This window comes from Oxyura jamaicensis, chromosome 11 (genome assembly GCF_011077185.1).
Source record: "Oxyura jamaicensis isolate SHBP4307 breed ruddy duck chromosome 11, BPBGC_Ojam_1.0, whole genome shotgun sequence".
Lineage (NCBI taxonomy): Eukaryota > Metazoa > Chordata > Aves > Anseriformes > Anatidae > Oxyura > Oxyura jamaicensis.
The window spans coordinates 2,913,492-2,927,515 of NC_048903.1; the positions used below are offsets into that span (position 1 = coordinate 2,913,492).

The 14,024-nt window shown below is 36.2% G+C and overlaps 1 protein-coding gene across 3 annotated transcripts in view; it reads right to left on the reverse strand.

The window, feature by feature from the left end:
* Positions 1-14,024, reverse strand: part of NFATC3 (nuclear factor of activated T cells 3) — a 65,936-nt gene that overhangs the window by 24,988 nt on the left and 26,924 nt on the right. For all 3 annotated transcript variants that reach the window (XM_035337102.1, XM_035337101.1, XM_035337103.1), the window contains exons 4-6: positions 3,724-3,923; positions 2,344-2,516; positions 1,452-1,592 (exon numbers count right to left, since the gene is read on the reverse strand). In XM_035337102.1, the coding sequence (XP_035192993.1) occupies positions 1,452-1,592; positions 2,344-2,516; positions 3,724-3,923 (514 nt within the window). The remainder of the gene's footprint in view (positions 1-1,451; positions 1,593-2,343; positions 2,517-3,723; positions 3,924-14,024) is intronic.

The window sequence follows — 14,024 nt, forward strand, 5'->3', positions numbered from 1 at the left end:
AGGTTCCACTAGTGATAATTTAAGTTGCTCGAATGTTAAGCTCTACATATTAAAGGTAAAATCAGAGAAGAAAAGGAAGTCCCTGTATCAGGACAGCTAATCCTAAACTTTCAACTACTTTTCATGGATACTAGTTTAAGGAAGACGCATTAAGGTCACAACACATATCCAGAACTGCTACGGAACCAGGAAGGAACACTGGATAACAGGACATCTTTAAGTTGCATATATGTACACCTGTGTACACCACAAAACAAAAACATTTTCATAGGGCTTTGGGGTGTTAAAATCTTCAGTTTATGTAGTTGCATACCAATTTAATTTTTCATAATGATGAAAATAGCATTTGTATTTGGAAAAAGACAAAACTATGAAGAAAAGGGTTTAGCTAGATAGGTAAAAAGCAATGCTTTTCTACTAATTGTTCACTTTAATATAGTGCTATTCCTGTGATGGAGGTATTGTTTGTAACTTTGCATTTACTAAGCTTTCTATCTATTTGAATTACAAAGAACTGAACTTGTATGTTTGTGATGCCACCCCTAAGCTTAGTCACCCCTTACAATACAATTCTAAGGGTCATAAATTTTGAATTTGCATAATAAATTAGATTTTACTAACATGCTGTGTGAAGTTTTTAAGTGGAACAGCAATTATCCACTGCTTCTTTTGTTTTTAAAAGTTCTAAACTTTTCAACTTGAAGTAACAGGAGGGCCAAGCAAATGCCTTTGAAAAAGCTTTGATTGCAACCAAAGCCTCAAAGCAAAATAGTTCGTGTTTGTCACAGGTATTACATTATTCTCGCTGAAATATGTCACTCACTCTCCATGCCCCCCAGCATTAAACTTTCACAGAAATCAACACAAAGTACTGTGCGCTCCAAAGGCTGTCTAAAGCACTAAAACACCATTTCCTTTGACATCCCATACTCTGTTTCTTCCCCAGTCTAGCACTGCTCTTTTCTAAGAAATTAAGCTATACCCCCCATGATGTTACTTAGAGCTTTCAAAAGCATTTTTTAAGCTGCAAAGGAGTGTCATGGTTAAAATGATAATCCAAAGCAAAAAAAAAAAAAAAATACACAAGGGAAGTTGTATGTTATGTTGCAGTTCAGGGAAAAACAATGAAAACAGATGAATGTTTGTGTTTTGACAGTCTTCGTAGGCTATCCAAGTTTTAGAGCCTTCATTTTCATTAAGAGCTTTTTGTAACGTGAACAGTAATTTACTGCCAGGCATACTTCCATAACTGCCTGGTCAATACTTTGTATCCGAAGAACAGACATTTTTAGTATTTTAAACAAAACTAGTTCTCCAGAGAAAAATAAACAATGCCCTTTTCTGGAGTCCTCTGAAGGAGGACTTGTAAGAAGAGATGAAGAACACAGTCAAGCTCAGGTAGTGGTTTTGGTTTTGTTCTTAAGAAGAAGGAAAAATAAAAGGAGATTTACCTTGTCCTTTTTCAAAAAATATAATTTTTGATTCTGGAAGGAAATTGGATCCTGTCACTACCATTTCATGGCCTCCATTTACTGAGCAACTACTGATGCTGTATTTCTCAATCTGAGGAAGTTCTTGAGCAGATCGCTGAGCTTTAAAAATAAAAAAGAAGAAAATAATCCATCATTTTAACCATAGTAGTATTTCTTTTATGATCCTAAATTGAAGAATCAGAGGTGAGAGTAAACCAATCACATATAAATCATAGTTGTGTATTTATCTTTGTTTTCAGAATTATGTTGAAATTTATATAATTATAGAAAAGAAACACAAAGAAGTCACAAAACCTAACAGTCTCTACTGCTACAGCAAATTAATGTTTTTAATTTAGGAACATTGGTTTAAAGATTACTTTTAGTATTTAATAGATAAAATGAGTTCTAGGAATAATTAAGATTAAAGTCATATTTTGATTCCTTACTGCCAGCATTTAAAAAACAGAATCCCCAGAAGTTCAGCTGTTCATTGGGTAAGTAATGGTACAGACTCCTGTAAATGAAATGGTATTATTTGTTCCTAAAATGAGTATTTATTTTCACTGAGATACATGAGCTGCCTCCCTTCATATACAGGAACTTCTGAAGCTGCTAGCTGCATGACTGCAGTATTAGGAGTCAATCCTAAAACACTGCTGTTCCTCCAAACAGCAAATGGGGTTGCCCATTGGCAAGTACCATCTTTAAATAAAATTATTACTATTTTTACATAATTTAGCTCTTTACACAAAATGGTTGTCACACAATTGTTACATATATTCTGACACTAAGTACTGTCAGAATGACATTACTACTGACACATGCAGAAAACATGGCTATAAATTATGTACAGTTAAAGCAATCTTACAGCATTCAACAGGTATGGAAGCAGTCTGCAGAGATAAGACTTTTCCACTAGGTTGTGGGATGTGAACACGGAACACAAGCCGCACTCTGGTATTCTTTCTTCCAATATCTGTCTCTCCTTTACGGAGCTCTATATCTGAATTGCGAAGTTTCAAAATACCCGCACAATCGATACTGGAGACAGGTGAGAAAGGATGGATTAGAAGAGAAATGGAAGAAAACGAATCAAACTGTTGCTGAAGTATACTCTGTAAGCCTTCCTGCTAAGGAATGGAGAACATTCCACTTTTTCCCCATGTTATGCTATTTTTAATGTTATTTTAATGCCTCCATTAACATATCTGTTAGTGTCAGAAATGGGAGTAAGTATTCTCTTTAAGCAGTGTTCTGTCTTGCAAACATCTAGTTGCTGCTTTCTTGAACCTTGAAAAGATTGTTATTCCACTTAACTGCACATTAACCGTCACAGTAAGTTGTTTAACACAGTAAATATAATTTACAAGGATGATATTTAGCACTGCTTAGGAAAGACTAGAGAATGATCACATCCCTGCTATCATTCAACATGCTTATTGATTATTCATATACACCACACATACTTTAATCAAATAACACAAGCTTCTGAAGACTTTTTATGGGTTCATAGCATTCAGTGGTTACTACGGTGTAACTTCAGGAAAATCTAAGCTGGCTTCAGAAGTATATGTTAGAAATAAATATGCTACGTTAATAAAATATTGCGCTTCTCTCAGTTCAGTGACTCTCCAGGTAGAAAAAAGCAGTGTAATTTTTGCTAAAACTAACTGGTATTAAACTATTATTCAGTACTTCAGTACACTCCATCTGGCAGGTCCTAAAACACGAGAATAATCTAACTGCTAAAACTATATATATATATATATATATATATATATATATATATATATATATATAAAATAAGGAAGATGCTGCCAAGGACATGTTAAGTTAGATGACCACATTCAATGAAGAAACAAGCAGTTGAACTGCATGGCTATACTTTCACAGAAAAGTCACCTGTTACGTAAAAACAAACACACACACACACACAAAACAGCTAATTATAACCCCCGTGCATTCTACAGCTGTGGGATCATACATACATACAGACTGTACAGGAAAACAGAACCCCAGAATCATTCACCCATCTTCCCATCAATCATACAAGCTTCCTTGTCTCTCCACTACTTCTAATGTTACCTGAGGACTTATTTCTGAATGAATGCTGGCAGATTTAAAGAGTTGTGTCTAGCTTAATCATGAGTCATACTTGTGCAAAATTTGCTGTTTTACAAGACGTTTCTTTCACATTTGTACAAATGGGGGAAAAAAGCCACATATCAACTACACAGTTGCAATGTACCTGGCTGACATATTATTTTCAGGAAGAAGTGGTATTTCCAAAACTTTTGTGCTGGCAATTATTATCTCTTGACTAGCTGTAGCAACTGTTTTTCCAGTGATTCGGTGCACCTGGTAAAATGCATGAGGTCTTAAGTAGCGATCATCTGCCGTGCCAATGAACATTTGCAGGTTTACAGGCTTCTCGCTGTAGCCCAGGAGCTGATAAAAAAAATAGAAGATGCATTAAAATATTAGTTAGCTTTTCTGTATTTGCATAAAAGAGTAATAATAAATTACAAACTTCTTCAGTCTCTTGTGTTTTCTTCAATGCTAAAGAAAACAGTACAGACACCAGTCCTCCAGCAACAGGTATCAGCAACATTTACCAGAATAAATGGATATCAATGTGTCTGTATTCCTTTTGAGTCTTGGACAGAGGAAACAAACAAACAATCATTTCATCTACGGAACTTCTATGTTAAAACCATGTTATGCTATACGTGCACTTCTGATATTGCCTTTAAACAAAGAAGAATTATCAATATTATTAAGATACACCTACAGTTTCTACAATTATTGAAAATATTTTTAAGTTTACATTTTTTATTATGAAATGCAATTTAGTGAGCCTATTAAGGGGCTTTATGAATGTAAACATTTAGGGTAAAGAAAAGTTGATTCAAAGCTAGAAAATCAAGTATAATTATTTTTTCATAAAGAAAATATTTATCAAGTTTTTGCCTTTTTTTTTTTTTAAAAAAAAAGTTAACTCGTGCGTCTTCCCCTTTCTAAAATATGACTAACCACCACTGCACTCTGCTATCACAAAACCACCTCTTGTTTGAGCTAACAGTAACACTAGGCATGAAACACACTGATGCTTCAATAAATAAATTAAACTAGCTATAAAAAAACATGCTAGCTTTATGATTATACACTGGTAACATAGTTGTCCAGAAGATTTAAGGAAACAAAATTTAACTGACAGTAACACACAAGTTTCCTTTAACCACTGAAATTTTAAATGAGACCTACAAAACAGGTCTTACAAATCCATGATGCTCACTTGATCTTCAGTATTCCTGAAGTTTGTGTAGACTGATGCACATTGCAAGTTACATGACTTCTAAATAGCATTGTAACACATTTATATTTCACTGACTTCAATGTCAACTTATGTTACAAATGGAGGGAGGGGAGACAGTCATTCTTTAAATGTGGTTTTGTCACATCAATGTTTTTGTCTTTAAACTTACTTGGTTGCACAGCACTATTATCCAAGCTCTTTGCAGAACTAGCACAGAAAAAATATATATATATGCAAAAACCCATGTCAATTTAACCTACTTACAAGAATAACAACACCAGTAGTCAGCAGTACAAAAAACAAAGCACACCCACACAAAGACATCTGAAGCACCACTGCAGACTGCATGTATCTTGATGTGCTACAGCTGGTGCTAAGTTTTATGTACACCCAAAAAGTGCCTCTTTCCTACATTAAAGCTACGTGACGACACCTACCTGCCCTATCACTTGTATTAGAACTTTTGTCTCAATCAATGACAGGAATGTTGTTTCTCAGAGTCCGTAATGTTAAACAGCCCTTCTCAAAGCTTTCAGCTATAGGTCTACATGAATGCTTTTGTCCAAGATGTAATGCTCCACCTAGATTTAATTAATCCATCCAGATACAACCACGTGGTCAGTATTTCCTGTCCATTACTTTTTGGTTCAGTGTGGTTGAGAAGCATAACAGTAAACATCTAGACAGACAAAACTGAGATTAATCAAAAGCAAAACAAAAAAACAACTGAAGCTTGTTCTTCCCCTTTTCCCCCAGAACACACAGAATCTAAAAATTCCTACAGACATACTGCAGATAAAAATCTCCAGATAAGCTACAGCACATAGCTGCTGTTGAGCAAGAACATACATATCTTGAAGAGCTGACAGAAAAGCTTGATAGATCTAATATGTATGTTACAATTACAACCTTATTAAGTAATTCTGTGTGTTTTTCACTGCTTTTCATAGTTGAAGAGAAAGAATTCTGGATTCTGTTGTCTTCAAATCTCCCTGTACCTATCCCACCTGATGTGCCTTTTAAAAGTCAGTGCAGTTCAGTTTTACCATAAAATGCAGCCTAAAAGCAAGGTTACACTAAAGCAGACTGTCCTGAAACTTGAACTCTCTTAAACTCTCCCTTGAGTCCTACTACCATCAGGAATTGACTTGTGCATAATCAAGCAGAGAAAACAGGCTTAATAATGTTCAGTCAGTAAGTTTCATCTCCCCCTGGCTTTAACACTCGTTACCCCTTCAGACCCTTAGTATAATGAAATATCTGCCACAAAAAGCCAGGCAATCTTTAAAAAATCACAGCAGCTTTTATCAAACACAATATCCTGCCTTATAATTGACAAACTTCCAACAAATTTCTTACATGATTTCATTTATTTATGTATTTCTACATTTCACAGGCTTATGTTCTATCAAATATGTCATGGGTTTGTTCTCATTGGAGTTCTCAGCACGAAGAGCTATGTCTAGGAAAAAAACCGTACCAATGCCTCAGCCTTCACTGAGTGGAGGCAGTCTAGACTGCGTTGATACCCATGTAAATAAATGCAATATTCAGGCATTTACATATGTTACAGTAGAGACAATGAACTTCCTGTGACCACCACCAGTGTTCAGGTTTTTCTCCATCTGTCATGAGTCACCTGTAAACTACAGCAGCACAACCAGATCACAACTTTTACCCTTAACTATAATCCCGCTGAAAGTGGAACATGGGAACTCTTTCATCAGTTATGGCTACATCCATTATATGTGATGCAGGGCTCTGACACCTTTCTAAAATATTTGTTTTTCCTAATAACAAGTTAATATTTCCAGAAGCTACGAATTTCAATAATTTAAAGTGTCTAAAGAAAAATTAAGACCTTACATTCATTTAGCATTTACAGTAGTCACTTTTTGCAAAACTCTCAACACTGTGACCCCCACCATCCATTTCCTCAGTTAAAATTCAGTCTTAACATGATGAACCACAGCCTGAATGTTAACTTTGTTAAACGCATTCACTCTCATACTGGGAATTATATATATTACAAGCCAGAGCTATTAAAAAAAGTTGAGTAACATCCAAATAGGGTCACTGTGACAAAGCTGCTTTCCACTTAACACTATCTCCCCCCATCCTTAGCAATGGATACATACACAACAGTTCTAGAGATAACAGCAATGCAAGACCAAAACTGACTCATAGAACTGCACCAGTCTGTCAACAGACCGTGGAGGCCCTGTCCTCTACAGCAGCCCAGAGGCAGTGGGCGCTTACTGCAGTGAAGCAAAGCCCACCCAGTGCCAGTGGTTGCAGTGGTTTGCCTGTGAGGCTCTATGGCTGCATGCTGCACTTGATTTGCTCGGAGCTGTTTCTAACAATGGTTTTGCTTCCATTATGCTAGAGCAAACATTCACCCTCTATGCTTTCCCAGATACGCTGTAACAGACATACAGGGCCTGGTTTCCAAACATTATTCTGCAAAAGATGTTGGAGGAGTGGAAAGTGGCAGAAAAGACAAAAACTCCCTACCCTGCCAACAGATTAACTATATATCAGCAGGGGATCAGGTGCATTTTCTGAATTATGGTCTTGAAATGCAGTCTGTTTTACATCACACCAATATGCTAGCCTTACCTCTATGGAAATCTGAAATTTTGTTACTACACCTTGAAAATAAACACAATAATAAAAATAATAATATATATTTTTTAAAAAGAGCCACCACATACTAGCACTACCTTTGGAACTTTGCTATACTTTTCTATATACCAAATTAAACAAAAACAAACAAGAAATCCAATGCCCTGGCAAAACTGTAAGTTAAAAAAACATGCTAATTTGTCTTCAATGAAAATATCTACATAATTAACTTGAAAGAATACATACTGTTTTGTTCAAATACCTAGTGAAGCTGTGGTGCCTGTACCTTTAGTTTACCTTGGCAGAGAATCCATGATATATACAAATAAGAATATATTATCACTACACAGCTCATGGGCATTTAAGTTAACAAACTACTTTACAACCTGCAACCCGCTGCAGCATCACCACACTGAAGATGCACATAGTAAATTGCTACAATATCAGCCCATCCAAGATTCAGTCACAGGTCACACACAGAAAAACAGTAACTTAAACTACTGGTTGACACTGGGGCTTTTTTCCATGCATACCTTCCAGCATTTATGCCATTAATAGGCCATCTTAGAGCTGCATGCTAAAAAAATATAGGTATTAATTTTACTTTAAAAAAAAAAAAAAGACACAAAAGCAACACTTTCCCAGGAGTAGCAAGCACTGTGCTCCAGACAACTAATAACTTACTGCACACTGTCACTACTGACCTCTAGAAACCCTCCTCTGTAATAGAATACTGATACACCACCCACTGCTTTGCAGAGGAAACTCAGCCAAGTTGTTTTTGTGTTTCTATATCGTTTCCATAGCAAAGGTCAGTGCATGCGTAAGTTAAACTAAAGCTGGAAGGCTAAAGACTGAAGGTCACAACAGGATAAGCCAGAACAGCTTCAGCCAAAGCAGTTCCAGCTGTATTACTACATGCATTCAGTAAACTCCTGCATGTCAATACTTAGTTTGCAATTTTTATGATGCAAGTATGAAGAGAGTAAGTTAATGAGAAAAATTCAGTCATCAGGATGCTGTGTTTCTGTATTACAAAAACATTCATACGTTATTAATGCACATATAGAAAACCCTTTAGAAAAAAACAACTGTAACACTAGAGATCAATGTGATCACTGAAGTCAGCAGCATTTACACTTGAAAGTTAGTGGTAGGGGTGAGAATCTTTTCCTTTCTGAGGAAATCAAGCAGGTCACATTAAGTTAAAGGCATCAACCTAACAAAAGGTAGCAGTTTTCCAGACTACATACAGATTGTATTGGGCCATTATGTTGCTCATATGCCATCAGTTCCATGCTCTAAACTAGGGGAGAGCTTGCAATACTCGGCAAGCTTGTCAGAGGGCTTTAAAATTTCAAGTATTTAGAAGTTCTGCCTCCCTCCACTGTCTGTTTTTTTAAACTAAGAAGGTTCTCTCTTTTTTTTCCGTCTATTGTTTCAGGCCAAGTATTACCGCTCTCTATTCAAATATAAATGTTACTTACCCACAAGATGTGATTTCTCAAGAGCTGCAACAAGACTTAAGAAGAATATCCAACAGAAAACACACTCCACAGAAAATAGGTACTATCAGACCACCATAGCATATTTTGAAATACTCTATTTTTCTGAAAATTAAAATAACGCAAACCCTCTTTGTTTACTTATAATAAACCAATCCCTAATATTGTCACTAAATTCAGAAGTGATGTTAGGCTTTCACATGGCTATTCTTTTAGACTAAAAACGCAGACAAAAAAAGGGAAACTAAAGTTTAGGGGAAAAAAAAAAAAGCGAAATCATTTCTTTATCTACATTTTACACTCTGTAATCAACCAATCCTAGTTATTAATGACATTTCAGACAGTGACAAAACCCATTTGATTGTATTTTTAAAGCAATATTCCTGTAAAACATTCCAGCATTCATTAGGAAATTGCTATGTTTAACCAAACTTTCACTTGTGTTTAATATTCATGTTTCATCCTTTATGCGCCTTGTCTTCAATTAGCAAGCAAAAAAAAAGATCCTATCGCCACTCCAATGCTCCCTCCCCTTGGACAATTAATTCACTGCTTATGGCATTACTGGATTGGTAAAGTAGGCTGATTAGAAGGAAGTCTTCTACATAAAAACAGATGTCCCTAAAAATAGAGCATAGTCTTGAAATACAAGACATGTCAGGGGAAAAAATCTGTGATAATCAAGGCTTTTGTTCATGTAGGTTAACAACTCCATCTTCATCAAATGCACCAGTATTCCTGTAAAAATCCTCAGCTCAACCATGAGGAAGGGGGAAGGAAATCCACAGCAGTGTAAAGAAGTGTAGGCACTCCCTACCCCTTTACTTCCAATAGTGAGGTCCTAGGCTTTTCAATACGGTGGCACAAAGCGCACAACTAACTAGTTATCTCCTCCTTGGTAGTCTCCCTGCAGCTGGATGCATTTCAGTGGTGTCTGTTGGAAAACCTCCAAGAGTTACACCACAGTAAGAAAGACAAAAGAGGACAAGAAAGGCCCAGATAGATGAAGGCGAAGGCAAAGATAAAGGGGAAGTAAAGCTGTTCTCTTGAATTAGGTATTTTTACTTTTACTTTGGAAGACTGCAGAAGTGAAGATATGGTATAATTTACCCTGGAATCTAAACAAACCTAAAAGAAAAGAACTTTCACTACTGAAGGCTTAGTCCACTTTTAAATAGTTGTTTACAAAACAAAACTGCCAAACCTCACCATAGTAATATTATAAAAGTGTAAAAAAAAAATAATAAAAAAAGGCTTTGAGATGTTTTGTCCTCTGAGACAATGGAGATGCGACCCATAACCTTGAACTATTTCTGACAACAGTATTCAAGAGGCACTGAAGCATGGCTCTGAGGAACCAAATTTTTTCTTCAGACATTTCTCCACAAGAATTTCACTTTTGAGTGGTTTGCAGCTACTTTCCTACAGAACCGTGAAGACGGACGTTTTAAAAGCTGAAGGGTGACTCTTGCAAACTGAGCAGCACACCTAGTAACAGCTAGAAATAAAAGCAAGGGATAAAAAAGATCCAAAGGCATGAAGATGATCAATAAATTGAAACAAAGGCCAGAGAATGACTAACACAAGTGGTGCAATTTGCCATAAATTTATTGTCAGTAGCATTTTGAAAAGCTTGAACCAAGCTATAGATATAAAAACAAGTTCAGGGAAGTTATTGAAAGTCAGACTGACCACAGCCATCCCCTTGTGGCTTCGCAGAGGTGCAATGAGTGCTGACCTATGATCTTCTGTGGACTGTTCACAGGAAAGTGGTGAAATTCATGGAAGAGAACTGCATTCAGATTTCTTAGACAATACCCCAAGCCACTGACTTAAAAGCTTAGCAGTAGATTGAAGTTTTTTTTTTTTTTTTAAAAATAATTTCATTCCCATTCCACAAAGGTTTTAATGTTACAGAATGTTTAACATATAATTTTAAAATTAAATATGTTGTAACAACCTACTTCCCCTTCCTGAAGCGTGGTACTATTTTCAATCATTTGATTATCTGTTATAGGAAAGAAAAGCATGCACACCAGAGAAGCATCCTCCTTCCTCTTTTGCTAATAGCTCATCGAGTAAACTGACTTAAAACCTTAAAATAGTATAGATCTCTGCAATTCTGAAAAATGAAAGTAGTGACGTATGAAAGCAACAAGTGTTAATGAACTACTAGACATAGTGGCACAAGTCCAGGTTTAACAGCATTTTAAAGGTCATCACAAAGACAAATAGGTTCTGAAGAGAACCGAAGCAAAAATAGCAGTGCATTACTGGCCATGATACCATCTGGTCATACAACATACAGAACATCCTTCAAGGTTTAAGAACCTGGATTTTTCTGTTTCTGAAATCTCACACTTCCATGCTCACTGCTTGCAGACAAGACTGACTATTCAAATGCTAATTTCAGGCATATTTTGAAGAGTGTTTCAGCTCAGAGTCCTGTCCCATTCTATGCTACCAACGGAAGACCAAATCATAGCTAAAAAAATGTTCCACTAACATTACAACTTCAGGCCGTGCAGAATTACTGGCCACATCTAGCTAGCCATCACCATACACAATCCAGCTTCAGTTTGCTCTACACTATCAAGAAATTGTGCTATTTCTGAACCTCCAATTCCCAGTGCCAAATTACGCAATGGACAGCTTTTCAGATGAGCATTTCCAGGAAAACCCATATAACTTGAAAACAAAACAAAACAAAACAACAGGAACAAAAAAACACTACTACAACAACAAAAACACACATCTAATTCTACTTGGAAAAAAAATTCAATAGTACTCTTCCTCATCTTACTAACCACAACACAAGAAGCAGACAACCGTGTCATTACCGATCCAGTATGCCATTTTATTTTTTTCCATGTTAATTAGAGCATTGTATTGATTAAGTGTTCAAACATATATTAGATGCATGTGGATGGGTTTTACTACCTATTTTGGGGGTTCTAGAGCAGAAGATGTCTATATAGTCAATCTACTCTTAAAAAGATATTTATTTTTACAATCCCATCCAAAAACTGATGTTTTGTCCTTAGTAGCTGGTTACGCAGCTCACACAGGCTGAGACTTACCTTCTGCTTTTCTTTGCAGGTTGTTGTCACCAACAATTAGAACTGGGATTAGAACCTGCCTTCTGGTATGTATAAAGGGAAGGACTCAAGACAAAAAAAAAAAAAAAAAAAACACATAAGAATTGAAAAAATGAAAGGCGGGAAGAAGGGAAGGGTCATAAGACACTGAAAAACCATTCTGTATACCATTCTCTATACCCTTCCTCAACCATAGGACTGCTGACCAGTCCATAGATTGCATTATGCTTCCCCTCTCCTGTTGCAGCAGATTCAAATACTGTGCAAATTTGGCTTATGGCAGAGATGAACGGCTCCTACCCTTGAGCCCATTAAAGTATGGCAAGAAGACATATGGTACAGGCAAATTCCTAATAGCTACCCCTGCCCCAAATTTCTCTGGTATACATCCCCAAATAGAACTTTACACAGTCTGTTGTAGATATACCATCACTTCAAATCAAATTCCACTTATCACTGTGTTCACATCTAGAACCAATTCCCACTGCGGTAACTCACCACAGGACAGATATCCTCCTTGTGTGCAGAACAAGGAGCTGTTAGCTCCACTGCTCCTTGGTAAATCTCACTGCAAGGTTATCAAGAAGACTATTGTGGAGATCACTTTCCTCAACAACAACAGGACATAAGGTTAAAATATTTGTTGTGCACAACAGCTTGTGGAATTTCCTACTAGAAGATAGCATCAAATTTAAAATACTTAAGAGAACTCAGCAAATTGCAGAAGCTGATGTGAATTGCAGGAACACAACATACAATTATTTTTTAAATGAAAAAAGTCATTTTAGAAGGAAACTAAAATACAAAAGCAACAAACTACCATGAGAGATCCTTATTGTGTTCCTGTCTGCTCTAAAATGCTTAAAAACCATTATCCAAGTGAAGTCTCATGAAAAACCTTAACCATTTTAGAAAACAGTTAAATCTCACTCCAGCAAATTGTAAATGTAAGCATTTTATTACATACAATGTGACTTGGGGCAAGGGTGAGAAATTCAAGGAATTATGATCATTCATTTAAGAGTTAGATGAAACATAGCAGCTATTTATTTAAAAGGCTTCTTAGATGGGTAGAATAAGTACTTTAACCTACTGAATTAGGTAGACAGTTCTCCGAGGCCTTCTCTGTCTCCTGACTATGCAACACAAGATTTCCACAGTTTGGCTAAGAGAATTTCAGAATGTCACCCTTCCCATTGCTTACCATGCTGCTAAGTTATTTATTCTTTCCCTGTGAAAAATGTCAGCCTTATCTTGCAGATTTTTCTAAACAGGTAAAATAAGTAGTGCCAGATGACATGGATTAGCTGGAACATACTCCTAAGCAAGCAGAGATTAAAATGACAGTTATCTGCTATTTTGAATCTTTTGCCATTGAAAAACTGGAAACAGTAGAATTTCAGCACAGAATTTGCTTCCTTGAAGTCAATGGACTTACAAAACAAAACATGATGCTCAACTCATTTCATTTCCTCACATTTGGAAATAAGCTGATTAAATGTACTCACAGCAGATGATGCCAAATTTATCAGAAGCTTAGTCTCCTAGCAACAGGTACAGTACAGTATTAGTAATAGATTAATGGCATACACTAATTAATGGCTTGAAGCCATGTACTATCTTAAAATCTTTATTCTAAATAACACATCAACTGCAGATGCAGAACTACAGAGGTTCCACAGTTTGGAAATTAAATGTTCTTTCTATAAAATACTGTGCAAAAGCAACAAAAACTCTGTAGCAAGTAAAAGCACGTAGGCCTTGAGGCACCCACATTCCTTCTTGTCTCTGAAACTGGTTAACTTACAGGCACAAGGAAATACTGAGTACCTTTTTTTGCAATGACCCACATGGACAGAACTGAATGTTGTAAAGCCAAGAGCACCAAACAGAAAGAAGTTAAGTCAGATACAAATAGCAATGCATATCATGAACTACATTTGTGTAATAACCTTCTGCAAGTGCTGGAAAAGCTTGCATCTTTATATTTAAATTGTGTAATTTA